Here is a 20,931-nt window from a genome sequence, read left to right on the forward strand (position 1 = left end):
GAGCAAAAGAAGTGTGTATGATAAAACAAACCATTCTCCATCAGTGAATATACATGAGGTAGGATTTTGATTACAATGAAACATTTACAATTACAATTGAGTAACTTATCTATTAGAATGTGGATTAACTGTTAGTTTTAAAACTCTTTTAATGTCCATTGCTCTTTCTGAATTAAGAAGCTTATGCTGCTTGCTGGAAAAAAACGAAATCTTCAGATTTACAATCCAACATCCGTTGAAATATACATGCTACGAATTTTCATACTCATGAGTTTACCCTTAAAGTCTGTGCTTTTAGATTCAAAGAGCTTATGGTTCTGGTCTCCAAAGAATACAGGAATAGTAACTAACCTCTAAGTGAAAATACTACAAATTTTAGTAAACTATGTAATATTGCCCACTGAAATACCAATATGGTTTTGTCCAATGAAGTGAATTTGGGGGGGGGGGGGGGGGGGAGAGATAAACAGTGGTGCCAGTTTTGGATATGATTAAATCTCTGGATAGTGTACCTAACAGGAATTCCATAGAGGCTTTGTGCAAAACAACGCATAGTTGGTTTAGCCTACAGAAGTGAGTTATTCTATTGAGTAAGCATATTTCAGTATTAGCATTCTCAACATGCTGTCTTAATGATCTTTTGCCCATTCTTCTTTCAATTATTTACTGTGTAATTATGAGCAAATGTGCACAACAGAATTATACTTAAAAGCAATCCTGTAAGATCAAATATTAATTGAATTTGAACAGCTAGCGATCTGCAGTAGTTCAAACTCTCTAAAATGATGCTTTACTATAATTTTAACCTTTCCCAATTTATTCCCCCCACAGAATATCAAAGTTGCTACGTTTCAGTTATCCAATGTGTGACATATGCAATTTACTTTATTAAAATTTGTTTTATACATTTTGGAACAATTTCTTTCAAGTATATGAAGAATATAAATAACCTTAAGCAATAAAAACAGGTTTGAATGGTGATTACTGTTTCTCCTTGGGATGTTAGAATAATCTCTACCATTCATTGATCAATCTGCTGTATATTGTTATTTTTCTATCCACTAATGTCCATTGCCACCTTCTGACAGTATCCTTGAAGGCTCTGTATATTTAGCTGTTAACAGATAAAAAAGTGTTGGAGTGGGCACTAAGGCCAACAGTGGCAGGTCCTGGTCCAGTTTATCCAGTCTGGAAATTGAGATTATTCCATAGGCATGCAGTATCCAGTGACTAAACAGAACAACCATTCTCTTCTTTTTGGTGATCAAATCCTTGTAAGTCTGTTAAGGAGAAACAATTTTAATTATACATAGAATCTAATTTACATTTGTATATTTAGTAGTTTTCACTGAAAGCAATTAAACATTCGTAATTCAAAACTTACACTTTCTGTGAATCCTTTAAAGTGTTCACATAGATTGTAATTAAAGCCACACCTATTCTCATATTAATTTTCACAGCCTTTAAATCAATTGGGTCTAATATGGAGTCCTCATGCAGGATTCCCTAAAGGTTAACTTGCAGGTTGAATTTGTGGTAAAGGTGGCAAATGCAATGTTAGCATTTTGAGAGGACTAGAATACAAAAATAAGGATGTAATGCTAAGGCTTTGTAAGGAATTGGTCAGACTGGATTTGGAGTATTGTGAGCAATTTTGAGCATTTTATCCAAAAAAAAGATATGCTGACATTGGAGAGGGTCCAGAGGAGGTTCGCAAAAATGATCTCTGGAATAAAAGGGTTGACATGAGGAGTGTTTGATAGCACTGGGTCTGTACTCACAGGAGTTTATGAGAATGAGAGGGGCAAGGGATCTCACTGAAACTGACTGAATACTGAAATGCCTAGATAAAGTGGATGTGGAGGATAGGTATCCTATAATGGCGGAGTCTAGGGCCAGAGGGCATGGCCACAGAATAGGGGGATGTCTACTTAGAATAGAGATGAAGTAAATTTTCTTTTAACCCAAGGGTGGTGAATCTGTGGAATTCATTGCCACATACAGCTGTGCAGGCCAAGTCACTGGGTATATTTAAGGTGGAGGTTGATAGGTTCTTGATTAGTCAGGGTATTAAAGGTTGCGGGGGAAAGCAAAAGAATGGAGTTGAGAGGAATAATAAATCAGCGATGATGGAATGGCACAGCAGACTCAATGGTCTGAGTGGCCTAATTTTGCTCCTATGTCTTACTGTCTAATATTATAATATGTCAGTTCTCCAAACCCTTATTAATTTTTTTTATTCTAACTTACCTGTATTTCTGAAGCGGACATATATACTGCCAAAGTTACCAAGGACAAGACTAAAATTATATATGGAAAAGCATAATCTGAAAAAGAGGTTGGAAGTTAAGAAAATATGCAGAAAATCAAATTAAAATATGGTACATATACATATGTATTTTGCCACTAACTGAACTGGTATACATTTAATTAGCATTTATTTCAATATTAAGGTAATGTATTAATAGCAATTCTAGATCCTTAACTAGGAATCCCAAATGTGAAATTAAACCAACACCCAAGACCCATATTTTCAGGCATATTCATTGCAATGTAAATTGGTCAAGAGATATCCTTTCCAATATCTAGATCAAGGTTCTATTGGTTAATTAAAGTCAATTGTGTTATGGTAAAAATTCTGTCAGAATTTATTGTAAATTGTAGTTGATTTTAAATTTAAGATGGTAACTAAATAAAAATGCACTTACAAAGCAGGCCTCCACCAACTGCCTGAAGTACTGTAAGAATTGGGAAAAAGTAAAGCGCTGCATAAATACTTTTAAATCGGTCTGATTTTCCAAGACCACATGCAATCTTTTTAACCAGCAGTGGACGAAGCAGCATCATGAAAACGAGACAAAAGGCATAGTATATAAAGACAATAGTGTATCTGAAATCAAACAGACAACAGACTATCAGGTTAGCAACATTAGTAAAGGGGAAATTTTCATTTTATGAAATATTGATTTCCAATTTTTAGGATTCCCATTATCTCTTCCATTTCTGACATCTCAGAAGGCTGGCAGCCATTATTCTATGCACAATGCTTAATTTTAAATTTAAAAACACAAAGACTCAAAAAACAAATACAAACTGTATTTATATGACCCAGAGAACTACTTAGTTTACACTTGTATTTAAAAATACAGTCGGCCCTCCTTATATGCGGGGGATTGGTTCCGGGACCCCCCGCGGATACCAACATTCACAGATGCTCAAGTCCCTATTCAACCTGTCTCAGTGCGCTGGACCTTAGGACCCAGCGGAACCCCAGGCCTTATTTAGCCTGTTTCAGTGCACTGGACATTACGACGCGGCAGCAGAGATCTGAATCCGCAGTGTTTCTGTTCGTGAAAATAATCACGAACACGATTGAAAATAAAATGAATATAATAAAGTGACTGGAAAGAAGTGAAACACCATCGGTCATTGGAAAAACATTAGGCTATGTCGGTCAACAATTGGAACAATTTTAAAAGATAAAGTGAGAAAGGCTCTGCCCCAATGAAAGCAGCTACAATTATTACTAAGCAACGCAGTGGTTTAATTATTGGGTTTTGGGTTTTTGCTCTTCCACATCAACCCGGCAGGGTGGAGAGAACACTCAGGAGCAGTCTGTCCCGAGTCCCAAGAACTTCCGTTCCCAAGCCCGGTGCTGAAACATACGTTCTTATATACGATATACTGAGACAAACGTTTGACTAACTGACGCTAAATAAAACCAGATGTACCTGTTCCGACTTACTAAGAAAACTTACGATTTTTTTCAATCCCGATCCACGATTACCCACGTACATCCTCCCATATACTTTAAATCATCTCTAGATTACTTATAATACCTAATAATGTAAATGCTATGTAAAATGGTTGTTATACTGCATTGCTTAGGGAATAATGACAAGAAAAAAAAGTCTGCACATGCTCGAACAACAAGTGCTGGAAGAGCACTTCTAGGTTTTCGCGATTAGTTGAATTCATGCATGCGGAATTCGCGGATAGGAGGGCCGACTATATCAGATGTTTTTACATAGCAATAACTAAATTAATATCAAAAAACTGAACAAGTCAGTATTGCATATATTGAAAAACATATACTTACAAGGGAAATACAGCTTCCTGTGTACAATGCAGTGTAGTAATATAATCTGGACTGGGATTATAAAGCATTGTATACCAATCTGATAGCACCTTCACAGGGCAGGACCGAATTTTCAGCTCTCCTATTGGATCATTCACTAACAATGTGACAATGGCTGCAACAGCACATTCTAGTAATGCAGTCACATGCTGAAAAAGAGCACTGGAACTGTACAAAAAATACAATGAATTATATTTCAAATGAATTTGGTTTTAAATAAATTTCTATAGTACTATGCTAAAGTCTTAGAAACAAAGATATAGCTAGGGTACCTAAACTTTTGCACAGTAGTGTTTGTCAACTTAGAGTGGAGAGAGAGCACGAGTTAATAAATCTGGCACAAGCAAAGGCTGTTGGGAGTGGCAAGGGTGGAGTTCTGCGAGTTGGGTGTGGGACAGGTGGCAGAGCAGGAGTGATAGGGGAGTGGGTGCAGACACATTATCCCTGAGACACCAGGCAAGGTAATTTGATTCCAAACAATTGGTTTATTGATCATTACAGAATGTCTCTATGCTGCTTCCCACTCCCTCTCCTCTTCCATCCCCTTTTCCCAACCATGATTCCGGCCTCCTTCCCCCTTTCCACTCTGTCCACAATGGAGACCCATATCAGAATCAGGTTTATAACCACTTACATGTCATTAAATGTGTTTTTTGTTGCGGCAGCAGTACAGTGCAATACATAAAATTACTAAAGTACTGTGCAAAGGTCCTGGGCACCCTAGCTAAATTTATGTCCCGAAGACTTTTGCACAGTACTATATAATAAATTTCATCTGAGTCATATAATTGAATGCTGGTATAATCTTGGAGTGACTTAAAATAATGAAGAAATAGAATAAGGCAACAAATGGCTGTTTTCAATAATTGTTCCCATGTTCTGGATACCACTTGTGGACTTTGTGAACAAAATTTAACATTGCTATTATCTCTTTCTCTTGAACACGTTCCTATGGTATAGCTATTATTTTACAAGTACATCAGTCTATGTTAGCAAGCATGTTTCTGGGAACTGTCACCTTTGGCACTGACTATATTTCAGATAATAGTCCATATCGATAGGTGCATCATATCATAATGTTAAATACAACTACAGCTAAATTATACATTTCTCTGACACAAAGTCACAATTCCATGTCTATGAATTTAAAGGATTTTAATTTCTTACTGAAAGTAATACTTATGAGCATCCAATTGTGCTTTAATTAAACGTCTATGTATACATACACTTCTGCTTTCCACAAGTACATAAATATTCTGTTTTGTCCAGAACATACTGTTCATTTACATTTTACATTCATAGATGTAGACTTACACCCAAATTGGACCCTACTGCTTATAAATTTATGACTTACAGATAAAAGTGCAATGCTGAAATCTATTAAGGCACTTATCCTTCTATTATAATAACACCGATTCACATTCCAAATTCTCAAATATCACAAACCTTTTTTTGCCCGAGTACCATTCAATAAAAAACCAGTGCAAAACCAAAGGCAGAACTGCCATGAAACCAAGATACAGCCAGTCATACAACTCTGGTGATGCTTCACATTTACGACAAATTTTCAGATCATCTGATCTTTCTCCTCTTGGACATACCTGTTGAGAATTTTTAGGACAATGAAAAATCTTTTCAACTTTCTGTACCATAAATATATGCCATATGCCAGACTGATAGAGGGTGAATACATCTACTAGATACCTTCAATAATTTTGTTTTTAAGTAAAAAAAAGCCAACATTGTTTGGAATTAAATTAGAGATGTTAATGGAGCCTGCTATTGACTTTATTCAAACTACAAATCCCTTTATTACAAAATGCATTTGAATGCATTTAGGCTTGAATTTAGGTGCAATCAAAGATAACTTACAAACAAATACAACTAAATTAGATTTTATATCACTTGTACCATGTGAATATGAATGATCTTTTGAACATTTTTGAACAGCATGATGGTTTTGTACACTGAACTATATACAAACATATGATTTACATCTACAAGGAAAATACAGCAGCAGTTTAAACCCTGAAACAAATACAAAATGCTGGAAATACTTAGGAAGTCAGGCAACATTTGTGGTTAAAAAATGAATTAATATTTCCAGATTGATGACTGCCAAAGTGGTGTTGTAGCAGTTAGTGAAAAGCTATTACAGCACCAGCGACTCAAACCACTGTCTAGAACTAGTTTGTACATTCTCCCCATGACCATATGGATTTAGTCAGGGTGATCCGCTTTCCTTCCACATTCCAAAGACATACAGATTAGGGTTAGGAAGTTGTAGGCCTACTATGTTGGCACCAGAAACATGGCAACCCTTACAGGCTGCACCCACCACATCCTCAGACTGTGTTGGTCACTGACACAAAAAACACATTTCACTGTATACTTTGATGTACATGTGACAAATAAAGCTAATCTCTTAATCTTTCATCAAAACAGTTGACCTGAAACATTAAGCTGTTTCACTCTCCACTAGGCACCACTATCTATAAGGAGTTTGTACAGTCTCCCTGTGACTGTGTGGTAATCTGGTTTCCTCCCACATTCCAAAGGCCTACAGTTTAGGATTAGTAAATTGTGGGCCTGTTTGCAAGTCTCCAAGATTACAATGTAAGAAATGCAAAAATGAACAAAGCTCACCCCACAATCTCCATATTGCGGTTGACTGTCATTAGCAATTTCTTTTATTTGCTTTCCACAATATAATCCAGGGCATATCAAATCAACATCTGAAATACAGTAACATTTAAAAACAAATTGCATTAATAACTAGGTTAATTCTGATAAATTATTTGTTCTAATTCACATTTATATAAAATTGACTATTAAAACAGAACTTGACTTTATGGAATTCCAGCAAAACAGAATTCAGTGGTGGTTGAACAGAAAACCTTGAAGAGAAATGAAGTTATACTTTACTACAGGTATGCCATCACATCCCCAGGCCATTGATGCTAAAGTTCCTCAAGGATGTATTAATGAGTCTAGAACAGTAGCAGCCTCTATAAATATCTTTTTTAAAAAAAAGGAAAAGACTAGGGAAGGCAAATGAGAGTCTCTTCCAGAAAGAAGTTGCAGAACTTACAGTTGCAAGACAAAGTTTGCAATTACTTGGATTTCTGCATTAATTACTCATAAAATGTGGTCGGGGAAGCTGTGGAGGAAGGAACAACAGGCATCTAGACAGCTACTCAAATGAGCAAAGCATAGACAGATAAGGATTTATATAGCAGGCTTAGGATTAGTCTACATAGGCATCATAGTCCAAAAGGCCTATATCTATGCCCTACAACTAAGACTCTACTGTATAACGTGAAAAAATGTGACATTCAACAGTGTTCAGGAGGTATTACATTCAAAGGAGCAGAAAATCTGAAAATGTCACCTGTCTAAATGGTACTGGTTAGGTTACATCAACTCTCACAACTAACATTTTTATCACGTAACATTTGCAACAATCACATCAAGTGCAAATTAAAAACAAGTAAATAATATAGTCGGCCCTCCTTATCCGCGGATTCAATCAACCGCGGATCGGGAAAATCCAGAAGTTCTCTCTCCAGCACTCATTATTTGAGTATGTACAGACTATTTTTTCTTGTCATTATTCCCTAAACAATACAGCATAACAACTATTTACATAGCATTTACATTATATTAGGTATTATAAGTAATCTAGAAATGACTTAAAAGTGCAGGCAGTCCCCACGTTATGAATGAGTTCCATTCCTGAGTCCGTCTTTAAATCGGATTTGAAGTCAGAACAGGTACATCCGGTATTACGTAGCGTCAGTCAAATGTTTTTCTTAGTGTATAGTACATATTTTACCTTTCTAGGCATGTAAATCACTTAAAAAACATACGTATTTCAATAATATAACCACTGCGTTGCTTAGTAATAATTGTAGCTTTTATCGGGGCAGGGCCTTTCACATTCTCCATTAAAATTGTTCCCATCGTTGACCGACTGTGGCCTAATGCTTTTCCAATGACCGATGACGTTTCACCTCTTTCTGATCGCTTTATTACTTCCACCTTATTTTCAATCGCGATCGTGATTATTTCCATGAACAGAAACACTGCGGATTCAGAGCTGCGCCGCCAGGTCCTAATGTTCACCGCACGGAGACATGTTAAATAAGAGACTTGAGCATCCGTGAATTTTGGTATCCGTGGGGGTTCCCGGAACCAAACCCCCGCAGATAAGAAAGGACGACTGTATATACAATTCTCTAAAAATGCTCTTTTGTTAACTTATAATTTTTACTTTTACAATGACAATGTTCTTAAAAACAATTTGTATTTTCATACTGGGGCTTCCAAATTTTTCACAAAACAAGTAACCACATGAGTTGCTGCCAATACTGTAACCGGAACATTTAAAAAGGGAGGGGGAAAAGAAGAGGAAATTACCAATTCATTAGACTACCAGCAGTAGTGGGGAAAATTCTGAAATCTTCATTAAAGCATGTAATGGAAAAAACCACTTAAAGGAGATTAATAGAATGGATTCAGCATAAATTTATGAAAGGAAAATTGTGTTTGATAAATCTATTTGAGACCTCTGAGGTGTAACCCCCTGGCACGCCTCAGGCTTGCTCAACTCACTTCTGTCTAGGGGCAGTAGCCTTTGGCCCAGCCAAACTGGGTAATCAGCTTGTGTGGATGCTGAGTGATGTCCCCACCCCGCCAAATAACAGACAGTACACCATATGCGATTAAATGATTACACTTTTTAGAGATCACTAGAACTAAGTGATTAATAACAGAAGGAAAAGAAAATAAAGAAAAGGCGCCAAAACTTATCAAAATCCAAAACACCATGCACAACCGTTGGAGCTCAATTAACGAAGTCTTCTGGCCACCATTCGATCCCCTCAGACCTCCTCAACTCGTAGCTCAGGACCATCAGAAGTGATCAACCAAGCACCCCCGGCACGTCTGTCTTTGCCTCCTCTCCTCACCAAAAATCCTGGCCTCGGACACCCACTCGGGGTCCATTCCGTCGCCCAGCTTACAGCATCGCGTCCTCTCTCTCTCACCCCCTCGCGGCGACTCCCCAAATGCCCACAAACACTGTTCGCTTAACAGACCCACCAGAAGAATAACTTCTATCCCAATTGGTTAATAAATGAATACAATTCAAAGAACTTCTGGTGGGACTGGTGAATATCGCATGGAAGACATTCAAGGATATTACCTGAATTTTTTTTTGGCAACTACAGAGCACCAAACTATGTGCAGCTGATTGACAACATGCTTCAAACATACAAAACCATGAAGTGCAATGTGACTCTAAAGATTCATCTTCTGAATTCCCATTTAGTCTTCTTCCCTTAAATCTTGGCATTGTCAGTGATGAGCACGGTGAAAGATTTCACCAGGACATTGCGGTCATAGAGAAACGGTATCAGGACAACTGGAATCTATCAATGCTGGCTGATTGTTATTGGCCACTTAAACGAGAAACCTCAGACACTGAGTACAAACAAAAATTATCAACAAATCATGTTTAGCTTAGCTGAACTATTGCGAAGTGTCAACACTGCTAAGCAAGTAAAAATATGATACTCAATAGAAGTTAATTTCTTGTTTATTCAAGTTCTTACATGGTACAAGTAGTCAAATTATGTTTGTGTTCAGCTGCAAGCATTCCATCATAACCACAAAAAAATTCTGAGGAAGCAACACTTTCAAAAAAATTGCTGTCCAGTGTTTATCAAATCCATCCCAATTTCCATTTTTAAAATTCTACCTGGGGAAATGATCACTCCTCACTGCTTTATCAGTTTACACTTCCCAGTTACGCACACTTGCCATATCCTCAGATACCAGTGCACGATCAAAAGCAGAGTGTTGTTAAATAGATTTATCCTTGTACTCCTACCATCAAACACATCGCTTTTCTTTCATAAAGTCTTCCACCACCACCCCATTCACATTTGTGTCACTACAACTCTACGGAGCACTATGAGCATTAAAATCCCCACACCACATTACCTTATTTTCCCATTTCCATCCATACTTTCCAATTTATCAGATATACCTTTCCCAAGGATTATAAAAAAATGTTCTTTACTATTTTCCCCCAAATTTCAACCAGAATTGACTCATAAACAACCACAATCTCCATAACTCTATGTGCTATCCCATTTTTGACAAAGTTTGCCACTCCTCCTCCATTACCCATAACCTTGTATCTTAAAACTTGGACAAGATCTCAACCAGGTTTCCTGTACACATATAACATGAAGTTTATTTGGTAAATCATCTATAAATTTCTTAAATTCTTGACCATTAGCTGCAGGCTTCAAGCATTCCATTGTAAGATTAGAAAAGCCATTAAGAACCCTTCTTTGAAGTCTGAACATTATAAACTCCTCCTTATAAGGTATCATTAATAACTTGTAGAGTTAAGTCTTTTATCTCTAGATCAGGGATTCCCAACTTTTTTTTTAAACACACCATAGAGCCTTACCATTAACCAAGTGTCCATAGACCCCAGTGTGGGAACTCCTGCTTCAGATGTTTTTCTGCAGCTTTTAATATAACTATTTTTTTGTCCTCGTTTTAGTTTGTGCTGTACAATTTACCACATCTGCCATGAAAGTGACAAACTTTAGCTTATCAATAATCAGCAAATCCTTTTACAATCAGGCACTTCACATACTATCAGTATCCTGGGGTATTAATAGGTCCCACTGACACTTTCTGTATGTTATGCAGAGTTTCTGATATAGGTTGCCCACTTCCACCTGAACATGCTGCACTTCCACAGCTTTCTTATATATAGGACACCCTGCATAACAAACCCATATGCTACAATTTAGCCTAACTTCTGCCACATGTTCTCCACATCTACCACACCTACTTTTTATCCTTCTACACATGACCAAACCCTCTGGTATTAAAAACATCTCGGGGGGGGGGGGGGGGGGGTGGCACATACACTGAAACTTTCTCATATTGATTATACCTTTACAAAATACTAAGACCACCCCACCTCTTAAACAAAGTCCAGTTACAGAGCCTGCTCTTCTCAAGTATGATCTGTTTACATGCACCATAACTCGATCAAAACAACTGAGGACCTTAGAAGAAGAATTATAGAGATGCACGAAGCTGGAAAATGATTTCTAAAGACCTGAATGTTCATCAATCCACATTAAGAGAAACTGTCCACAAATGGAGGAAATTCAGTAATGTTGCTATTCTCCCGAGGAGTGCATGGCCTGCAAAGATCACACCAAGAGCACAACATGCAATGCGGAACGAGGTGAAAAAACCAAGGGTAATAGCAGAAGACCTGTAGAAGTCTCTAGAACTTCTTAAAGTCTCTGTCCATGTGTCCACTATAAGCAAAACACTTAAGAATGATGTTTATGGAAGGAAACAACTGCTCTCCAAAAAAAAATTGCTGCACGTCTCAAGTTTGCAAAAGGCCACCTGGATGTTCCTCAACCTTTCTGGGACAATGTTCTGTGGACAGATGAGACAAAAGTTGAACTTTTTAGCAGAAATGCACACCGTTATGTTTGGAGGAAAGGGGGCACTGCACACAAACAGTATAACCTCATCCCAACTGTGAAACATGGTGGAAGGAGCATCATGATTTGGGGTTGCTTTGCTGCCTCAAGGCCTGGACAGCTTGCAATCGTTGAGGGAACAATGAATTCAAAATGATAGCAAGACATTTTACAGGAGTCTATCAGGGTAACAGTACGAGTAGCAGAATCTTAATAGAAGTTGGATGATGCGACAAGACAATGATCCGAAACACAAGAGTAAATCAACAACAGAAATGGTTTAAAAAGAAAATTCAAGTTTTGGAATGGCCAAGCCAAGACATTAACCTAAATGAGATACTGTGGCATTAGCTGAAGAGGGCTGCTCATGCAAGGTATCCCAGAAATATTGATGACCTGAAGCAGTTTTGTATGAAGGAATAGTCTAATATTCCTCCTTGCCGTTGTGCATGTCTGATCAGCAGCTACAGGAAACGTTTAGTAGAGATTATTGCTGCTAAAGGAGGTTCTATTAGTTTTTAAATACAAGAGTTCACATACTTTTTCCAGCCTGGACTGTGAATGATTAAAGAATGTGTTCAATAAGGACATGAAAACTAACAATGTTTGTATGTTATTAGTCTAGGCAGATAGTATTTGTCTATTACTGTAACTTAGATGAAAATCCACCACATTTATTAGTAATTAATGCAGAAAACCAGGTAATTGCAAAGGGTTCGCACAGTTTTTCTTGCAACAGTATACACACACAAGGACATAGTATACTATATAATACAACTAATTTATACACATAACAGCACATCAAATTTTAAACATCTTTCTGACCGGGGGTGGGGGGGTATGGTGGTTGACTCGCTGCTTATCTCTGTGAGACCAGTGGCTGTGAACAATCTCAGGATCTGGGGTCTCCTCCATGGTGAATGTAGGAGTTGAGCCTGGGACCTAACCCTAACCCTAGGCACTTCCCGATTAACTCTGGCATCAGCCCCACAAACCGTAAGCATGTAGCGCCTCATTTCCTAGCGTATCCGAACCGACTCACAATTAGATAGCCTACGGGGGTTTGCGAGCACAGAGCTTTGGAGCCTCTTCGCCATGGGGGGCCGGTTGACAGAGGCTTAAAAGTGAGGCTGAAGTTTTCGAATAAAGTTTTTTCCTTCGACTGCAGTACCGACTCCGTGTCGTAATTTTAGCGCTGCTTGTAGCACACCGCTACAATTGGTGACCCCTCCATGCCCGTGCTCGGCGGCTTCCCCCGGACAAGCTCCGACTGGCGAAGGAGGAGTTCCAGAGAATGGAGGAATTGGGGATCGTCCGGCGGTCCGACAGCCCCTGGGCTTCCCCCCTGCACATGGTGCCCAAAGCGACGGGGGGCTGGAGACCGTGCGGCGACTACCGCAGGCTGAACGAGGCTACCACACCGGACCGCTACCCTGTGCCGCACATTCAGGACTTTGCGGCAAACCTGCACGGCGCCCGGATCTTCTCCAAGGTCGACCTTGTCCGAGGGTACCATCAAATCCCGATGCATCCTGACGACGTCCCCAAAACGGCTCTCATCACCCCGTTTGGCCTCTTCGAGTTCCTCCGCATGCCGTTCGGCCTGAAGAATGCCGCACAGACATTCCAGCGGTTAATGGACGCGGTGGGACGGGACCTGGACTTCGCGTTCATCTATTTGGATGACATCCTCATAGCCAGCGGCAGTCGTCAGGAGCATCTGTCCCACCTCCGTCAACTCTGCGCCCGACTGAGTGAGTACGGTCTTACAATCAACCCTGCCAAATGCCAGTTCGGACTTGATACCATTGACTTCCTGGGCCACAGGATTACTAAAGACGGGGCAACCCCTCTGCCCGCTAAGGTAGATGCGGTCCGCCACTTCCCCCGACCCACCACGATCAAAGGCCTTCAGGAATTCGTAGGTATGGTCAATTTCTACCGCCGCTTCCTCCCTTCAGCTGCCCGGATCATGCGCCCCCTGTTCGCCCTGATGTCGGGTCCGAGCAAGGACATTACCTGGGACGAGGAGTCCGCCGCCGCTTTCGTTCAAACGAAGGAAGCTTTGGCTGACGCCGCAATGCTAGTACATCCCAGAATGGACACCCCTACCGCCCTCACAGTGGACGCATCAAACACGGCAGTCGGTGGGGTGCTGGAGCAGCTCATCGCAGGTCGCTGGCAACCCCTGGCGTTTTTCAGCAAACACGTGCGGCCACCCGAGCTCAAGTACAGTGCTTTTGACCGGGAACTGTTGGCGCTCTACCTGGCAATCCGGCATTTCAGGTACTTCCTAGAAGGTAGGCCCTTCACCGCGTTCACGGACCACAAACCGCTTACCTTTGCGTTTACGAAAGCATCCGACCCCTGGTCATCCCGCCAGCAACGCCACCTGTCCTACATCTCTGAATACACAACGGATGTCCGGCACGTCTCGGGTAAGGACAATGTCGTGGCGGATGCGCTCTCTCGCCCTACCGTTCATGCCCTTTCCCAAGGGGTAGACTTTGAGGCACTGGCAGAGGCACAGCAGGTAGATGAGGAGATTCCGAGTTACAGGACTGCAGTCTCTGGTTTGCAGCTCCAGGACTTCCCCGTGGGCCCAGGTGAGAGGACCCTTCTCTGTGACGTCGCCACCGGCCAGCCCCGTCCGGTCGTCCCCGCAGCCTGGCGGCGACGTGTTTTCGACTCCATTCATAACTTGGCGCATCCCTCCATCCGGACGACTGTCCGGCTGGTTTCCAGCAGGTTCGTTTGGCACGGTCTCCGCAAACAGGTCAGTGAATGGGCCAGAACGTGCATGCACTGCCAGACGGCCAAGGTTCAGCGGCACACCAAAGCCCCACCGCAGCAGTTCCATCCCGCCCACCGGCGTTTCGACCACATTCATGTGGATATCGTGGGCCCCCTGCCAGTGTCGCGCGGAGCGCGTTACCTCCTGACTATCGTGGACCGGTTCACAAGATGGCCAGAGGCGGTCCCGCTCACCGACACCACCTCCGAATCTTGCGCCCGAGCCCTGCTCGCCACCTGGATATCCCGCTTTGGTGTACCAGCCCACATTACCTCCGACAGAGGCGCCCAGTTCACCTCCAGCCTGTGGTCAGCTATGGCCAGCCTTTTGGGGACTCAGCTGCACCACACCACTGCCTACCACCCACAGTCGAACGGGCTAGTGGAGCGTTTCCACCGTCACCTGAAGTCGGCCCTCATGGCCCGCCTGCGAGGAGCCAACTGGGCGGACGAGCTTCCCTGGGTCCTTCTCGGCATCCGCACAGCGCCCAAGGACGACCTGCACGCCTCGTCGGCCGAGTTGGTATACGGCGCGCCCCTGGCTGTCCCCGGGGAGTTCCTACCAGCCCCGAGGGGGCAAGAGGAAGATCCCGCTGCAGTCCTGGGCAGACTTCGCGAGAAGCTCGGTAACCTGGCCCCCATACCCACTTCACAGCATGGGCGGCACCCGACCTGCGTACCCAAAGACCTACGGAACTGTAAGTTTGTGTTTGTGCGAAGGGGCGGGCATCGGCCACCGCTGCAGCGGCCATACGAGGGGCCGTTTACGGTGCTCCGGAACAACGGGTCCACGTTCGTGCTGGACGTTGGGGGGAAGGAGGAGGTTTTCACGGTGGACCGCCTCAAGCCGGCCCATGTGGACCTGGCGCAACCGGCCGAGTTTCCGGCGCCTCGGCGCAGAGGCCGACCTCCCAAGCAGGTTCTGGCCCAGGCTGTGGACATTGGGGGGTGTATCGCCGGTTCTGGGGGGGGGTTATGTAGCGCCTCATTTCCTAGCGTATCCGAACCGACTCACAATTAGATAGCCTACGGGGGTTTGCGAGCACAGAGCTTTGGAGCCTCTTCGCCATGGGGGGCCGGTTGACAGAGGCTTAAAAGTGAGGCTGAAGTTTTCGAATAAAGTTTTTTCCTTCGACTGCAGTACCGACTCCGTGTCGTAATTTTAGCGCTGCTTGTAGCACACCGCTACAAGCACACCCTGATTAACCCTTAAGCACATTTAAGGACATTAAATCTGACTTAGGCATTTAGGCACATTAAATCTGACTTTCTGAAAAGTATCACAAATCCTGGACCACAGAACATCACAACACGGAAACTACCCTTGCTAACAGGATACAGTGGGATGGCAGTGAATATTCACAGGACAGTCAAAACACACTTTGAAGAACTGAAAACGGAAGCGGGGACACTGGGACAATACACCATTCATTGTCTCAGCCTTCAAAAGGGGTAGGAATCCGAAAGACATACTAATCAGTACCAAAGTACGAGCAGCGCCAAACTGTGAGGTGGGAAACTGCAGGGCATGCATATACCTGAGAATTTCAAAAAGCATACACAACAGAGCCACAGGAAAGTGGGCCGAGATAGAACAGAGGATAACTTGTGAACAAAAGAATGTAGTATATGCAATCCTCAGTAACATCAGAAGGGGAAACCAAAACAGACCAGTTAGCAGGCACTTCCAGGAGCATGGGACGTACTCCTGAAAAATATTAGACCTGGAAACTAACATAAACTGGTCAAACGCCCAAAGAAAAAGAGCAGAGAGGAGATGGATTGAAACACTGCAGACTTATTCCCCGTATGGCCTAAACGAGGCCTAAAAAGCTAGGCTGCCCTGAAACTAACATCTTCACAGCCCTTAAATACGGATGCTCTTCTCGCCAGGGGGCTAAACCTACCCCACACCACCAGTTATACCCTCCACCACTCAGTGAAACGCCCCCTCAACCCTAACCCCCCCCCCCAAAACCTAACCCTAAGGTCCAAAGGACCACATACCACAACTAAACCAGAAGGTACATCCCAACCCTAATCCTAATCCTAGTTATACAGATGCCAGGTAATGATGTTTAAAAATAGCATTACCCTCAGAATTACATGCCACTCATTATCTGGTCCATGGGAAATACATAAGCCAGGTCTGATCAACTTTGGCTGGGCCACCTCGGGGAGGATGTATTATGATTAAAGGCCCGAAACACCTGATGATCCGAGGGTGCATTACTGACGATGTGTCCCAGTGCACACCCAGTTCGTTGAACCAAGCAGTATCGGACCACGATAATGAAAGGCTTGGACCAGATTAACCTGACTTCCCCATACAAGCCTAGCCGCCATAGCAGCTCATACTCAAAACTCTGCAGCCTAACCTCTCCCAGCCAAACATATCCATCCACCAGCCCAACATTCAAACCTAATCCTGAAGTCCAAAAGGGGCACACACCCCCACAAACCCTAGGCACTTCCTGATTAACCCTGGCTTCAGCCCCACAAACCCTAAGCACACCCCGATTAACCCCTGCTAAACCCCCACAAACCCGATGTCCTATGTCAGGAGGGGCGAGATTCAACAAAGGCAAGTGTTGGATCTGGTTAATGAAGGCGGGGCCAGATCAAAGTGGCAGGATCGCGTGAAACTGAATCTCAAGTGACAAGATCAAAAAGCACAAGAGGGCTGATTCGCCCACTGCCCGCATAATCTCAACCTAACCGAGCCAAGCATATACATCCACCAGCCCAACATTCAAACCTAATCCTAAAGTCCAAAAGGGACACACACCCCCACAAACCCAAGGCACTTCCCGATTAACCCTGGCTTCAGCCCCACAAACCCTAAGCACACCCAGATTAACCCTTGCTAAACCCCCACGGGCTGGATGTCCTATGTCGAGAAGGGCAAGATTCAACTAAGTCAAGTGTTGGACCTGGTTAATGAAGGCGTGGGCCAGATCAAAGTGGCAGGGTCGCGTGAAACTGAACCTCAAGTGACGAGATCAAAAAGCACAAGAGGGCTGATTTGCCCACTGCTCACATAATCTCAGCCTAACCCTAACCCTACTAGCCCATCCTCCATTGCATCTCAGACCACCACTCAAAACTCTGCAGCCTAACATCACCCAGCCAAACATATACATCCACCAGCCCAAAGCTCAAACCTAATCCTAGAGTCCAGAAAGGGTATACACCCCCACAAACCCTAGACACTCCCCGATTAACCCTGGCTTCAGCTCCACAAACTCAAAGCACACCCTGATTAACCCTTGCCAAACCCCCACAAACCCAATGTCCTATGTCAGGAGGGGCAAAATTCAACAAAGGCAAGTGTTGGACCTGGTTAATGAAGGCGGGGCCAGATCAAAGTGGCAGGGTTGCGTGAAACTGAATCTCAAGTGACGAGATCAAAAAGCACAAGAGGGCTGATTCGCCCACTGCCCGCATAATCTCAACCTAACCCTCACCCTACTAAACAGCTACTAAACAGCTTCAGCAACTACTGAGAATGGCCAGTATTAAATTTCCCCATGCCAGTATCTGGGTGCCAGAATTAAACTTTAGCCACAGTTTGACAGAGGCAGAACAAGGGCCAAGTAAACGAGGTTATTAGAACTAAGAATCATATCCCTACGATCCCGGCGAGGCAGTTTAAGGTAGACACAGACCATATCCATTGGACAGAGAGCACAGCCCAGACAATAGTCAAGAGGTGGATGCAGTCTTTAAACTAGAGTGGAGACAAAGCCAAGAGAGGCAGGGTGCATAACTGGGGGAGACTATCGTGAATCTCTCCCGCACATTCACCCATACAGAAACCCAGCAAAAGGTTCTGAACAGGCCTCACTTTTGTACCAACTGCAAAACTCCATAAGGAGCAGATTAAGAGGGACATGGATAAGTTCTATAGGAGATTGGTACTCATCGACTATTTTGGCAAGTCAGAGCATAGAAAGTCCCCTTTCATCCCTCCCTCAGACTGGATGAGATAATAGAGAGGGAGAAGGAAGTACAGGATAAGCCCAATCTAACTAGGAAGGAGAGAGCAGCCCTGACAGAACTGAGGGAAAACATGGACATTGTTATCAAACCAGCGGATAAAGGGAGCAGCATAGTTATCGTGGACAAACAGCAAATACCTATTTGAGGCACACAGACAATTAAACAACACGGAACACTACACAAAACTAAAGGAACCCATATACTGGGAAACACACACAGAAATTAGGGACATTTTACAAGTACTGGATAGGACTGGGTACCTTGAAGGGAAGCAAGTAGAGAACCTGACAGGGATACAGCCATGAGCAAAAAGTTTTATATCCTCCCCAAAATACACAAGAACCCAGACTCATGGACTGTTCTGAGGGAAATTCCACCCGGCAAGCCCATCATGTCAGACTGCAGCAGTGAGTCATACAGGATAGTGGAGTTCATTGATGCCTGCCTTAATCCACTATCACAGAAACACTCCAGCTACATCAAGGACACATATCACTTTGTCCGAATAGTCAATTCCATGTCAGTGCCCCCTGAGGCCATACTCTTCACCATGGACATTGAAAGCCTGTACACCAATATCGAAACAGACAGGGGTATAGAGGCAGTGAGGGACATCCTACGGAAGAACCCTCAGCTAGGGAGACCATACGAGGCCTTGCTAGAACTCCTTTACCTCAGCCTGACTAAAAATGACTTTGAATTCAATGATGAATTCCACCTACAAGTCAAGGGCACAGCAATGGAAAAGAAGTTTGCTCCAGCCTATGCCAATATATACATGGCAAAGTGGGAGGAAACAGTCTATCCAAAGTGCCCTAAAATACCCATGTGTCTCTATAGATACCTGGATGACATCTGGGGGGTGTGGACACACTCAGAGGTGGAATTAATTCAAATCCTAAACACTCATCATCCATCCATTAAGGTTAAAGCCACAACAAATAGGGAGAAGATTGACTTCCTGGACACTACAGTACTTAAACTAGCACCAGAAAATGGCAACCAAAAACTAGCTACCAAGGTATTCTTTAAAACCACAGACACTGACACCCTCCTAAACACAGAGAGCCACCATCCCAAACACACCATCAGAGGCATTGTCAAGGGACAGCTGACTCGGTTTCACCGCATTTGCACAAGGGCGGAGGACTTCCACCAGGCCACAACTATCCTCTTATCTGCAATTAGACACAGGGGCTACAGCAGGAGACTTATACACATCAAATCTGACTTTCTGAGAAGTATCACGAATCCCCGACCACAGAATACCACGACACGGAAACTACCCTTGATAACAAGATACAGTGGAATGGCAGTGAATATTCACAGGACAGTCAAAACACACTTTGAAGAACTGAAAACGGAAGCAGGGACACTGGGACAATACACCATTGTCTCAGCCTTCAAAAGGGGTAGAAATCCGAAAGACATACTAGTCAGTACCAAAGTACAAGCAGCGCCAAACTGTGAGGTGGAAAACTGCAGGGCATGCATATACCTGAGAATTTCAAAAAGCATACACAACAGAGCCACAGGAAAGTGGGCCAAGATCGAACAGAGGATAACTTGTGAACAAAAGAATGTAGCATATGCAATCCTGTCCACAGAATGCCATATTATATACATAGGGGAGATGGGCAACAGCTTGAGAACCAGACTCACGGGACATCTCAGTTACATCAGAAGGGGAAACCAAAACAGACCAGTTAGCAGGCACTTCCAGGAGCATGGGACGTACTCCTTAAAAATATTAGGCCTGGAAACTAACATAAACTGGTCAAACGCCCAAAGAAAAAGAGCAGAGAGGAGATGGATTGAAACACTGCAGACTTATTCCTCGTATGGCCTAAACGAGGCCTAAAAAGCTAGGCCAGCCGAATAGGATATACCAACACAAAAATTTATTAAAAGATCGAGAAAATCAGAGTAGGGAGGAAGAGGAGGATCCCCTTCAGTCACCCACTCAGAAATGAAATTAAGACAAGGGGCCATTAAATAGGAAAGGGACTCCTTACTTTGGAAATAGAGCTTAACAGCTAGGCCCCAAAACAGAACTTAATTCCCCAAATAGTACCACCTAAACAGAATAGAGAGGGATAAAGTTAAAAATTATAACTCTACGAGGGGTAAACACTAGGAATAGACTTGTAACGACCAGTCTGATCCAAACACAGCACTTGCCCCAACCTCCCGGCTTCCCCCCAGGGGGTAGGATACATTCCCAACACATGGCCCTGCCCTGAAACTAACATGTTCACAGCCCATAAACACGGGTGCTCTTCTCGCCAGGGGGCTAAACCCACCCCACACCACCAGCTATACCCTCTGCCACTCAGCGAAACCCCCCCCAACCCCACCCCCCCCAAAACCCAACCCTGTCCAAAGGACCACATACCCCAACTAAACCAGATGGTACCTCCAGTGAACCCTGGCCAAACCCCCACAAGGAGGCCTACTTAATGCGGG

At 43.2% G+C, this 20,931-nt stretch overlaps 2 protein-coding genes across 8 annotated transcripts in view; one reads left to right on the plus strand and one right to left on the minus strand.

Annotated features, from left to right (window-relative positions):
• ccdc175 (coiled-coil domain containing 175) overlaps window positions 1-958 on the plus strand; it is a 58,462-nt gene extending 57,504 nt beyond the window's left edge. For 2 of the 3 annotated variants that reach the window (XM_059957000.1, XM_059957026.1), the window contains one exon: window positions 1-458. In XM_059957000.1, the coding sequence (XP_059812983.1) occupies window positions 1-47 (47 nt within the window). In that variant the 3' untranslated portion in view covers window positions 48-458. Of the gene's footprint in view, window positions 459-831 lie in introns of those variants that run through there. The other variant, XM_059957009.1, reaches the window with a different exon arrangement.
• The window catches only part of jkamp (jnk1/mapk8 associated membrane protein), a 23,599-nt gene continuing 2,710 nt past the window's right edge, over window positions 43-20,931 (minus strand). For 4 of the 5 annotated variants that reach the window (XM_059957065.1, XM_059957086.1, XM_059957102.1 and 1 more), the window contains exons 2-7: window positions 6,785-6,873; window positions 5,585-5,739; window positions 4,100-4,306; window positions 2,709-2,890; window positions 2,251-2,327; window positions 43-1,280 (exon numbers count right to left, since the gene is read on the minus strand). In XM_059957065.1, the coding sequence (XP_059813048.1) occupies window positions 1,062-1,280; window positions 2,251-2,327; window positions 2,709-2,890; window positions 4,100-4,306; window positions 5,585-5,739; window positions 6,785-6,873 (929 nt within the window). In that variant the 3' untranslated portion in view covers window positions 43-1,061. The remainder of the gene's footprint in view (window positions 1,281-2,250; window positions 2,328-2,708; window positions 2,891-4,099; window positions 4,307-5,584; window positions 5,740-6,784; window positions 6,874-20,931) is intronic. The other variant, XM_059957094.1, reaches the window with a different exon arrangement.

This window comes from Hypanus sabinus, chromosome 2, assembly GCF_030144855.1.
Source record: "Hypanus sabinus isolate sHypSab1 chromosome 2, sHypSab1.hap1, whole genome shotgun sequence".
NCBI classification, from domain to species: domain Eukaryota; kingdom Metazoa; phylum Chordata; class Chondrichthyes; order Myliobatiformes; family Dasyatidae; genus Hypanus; species Hypanus sabinus.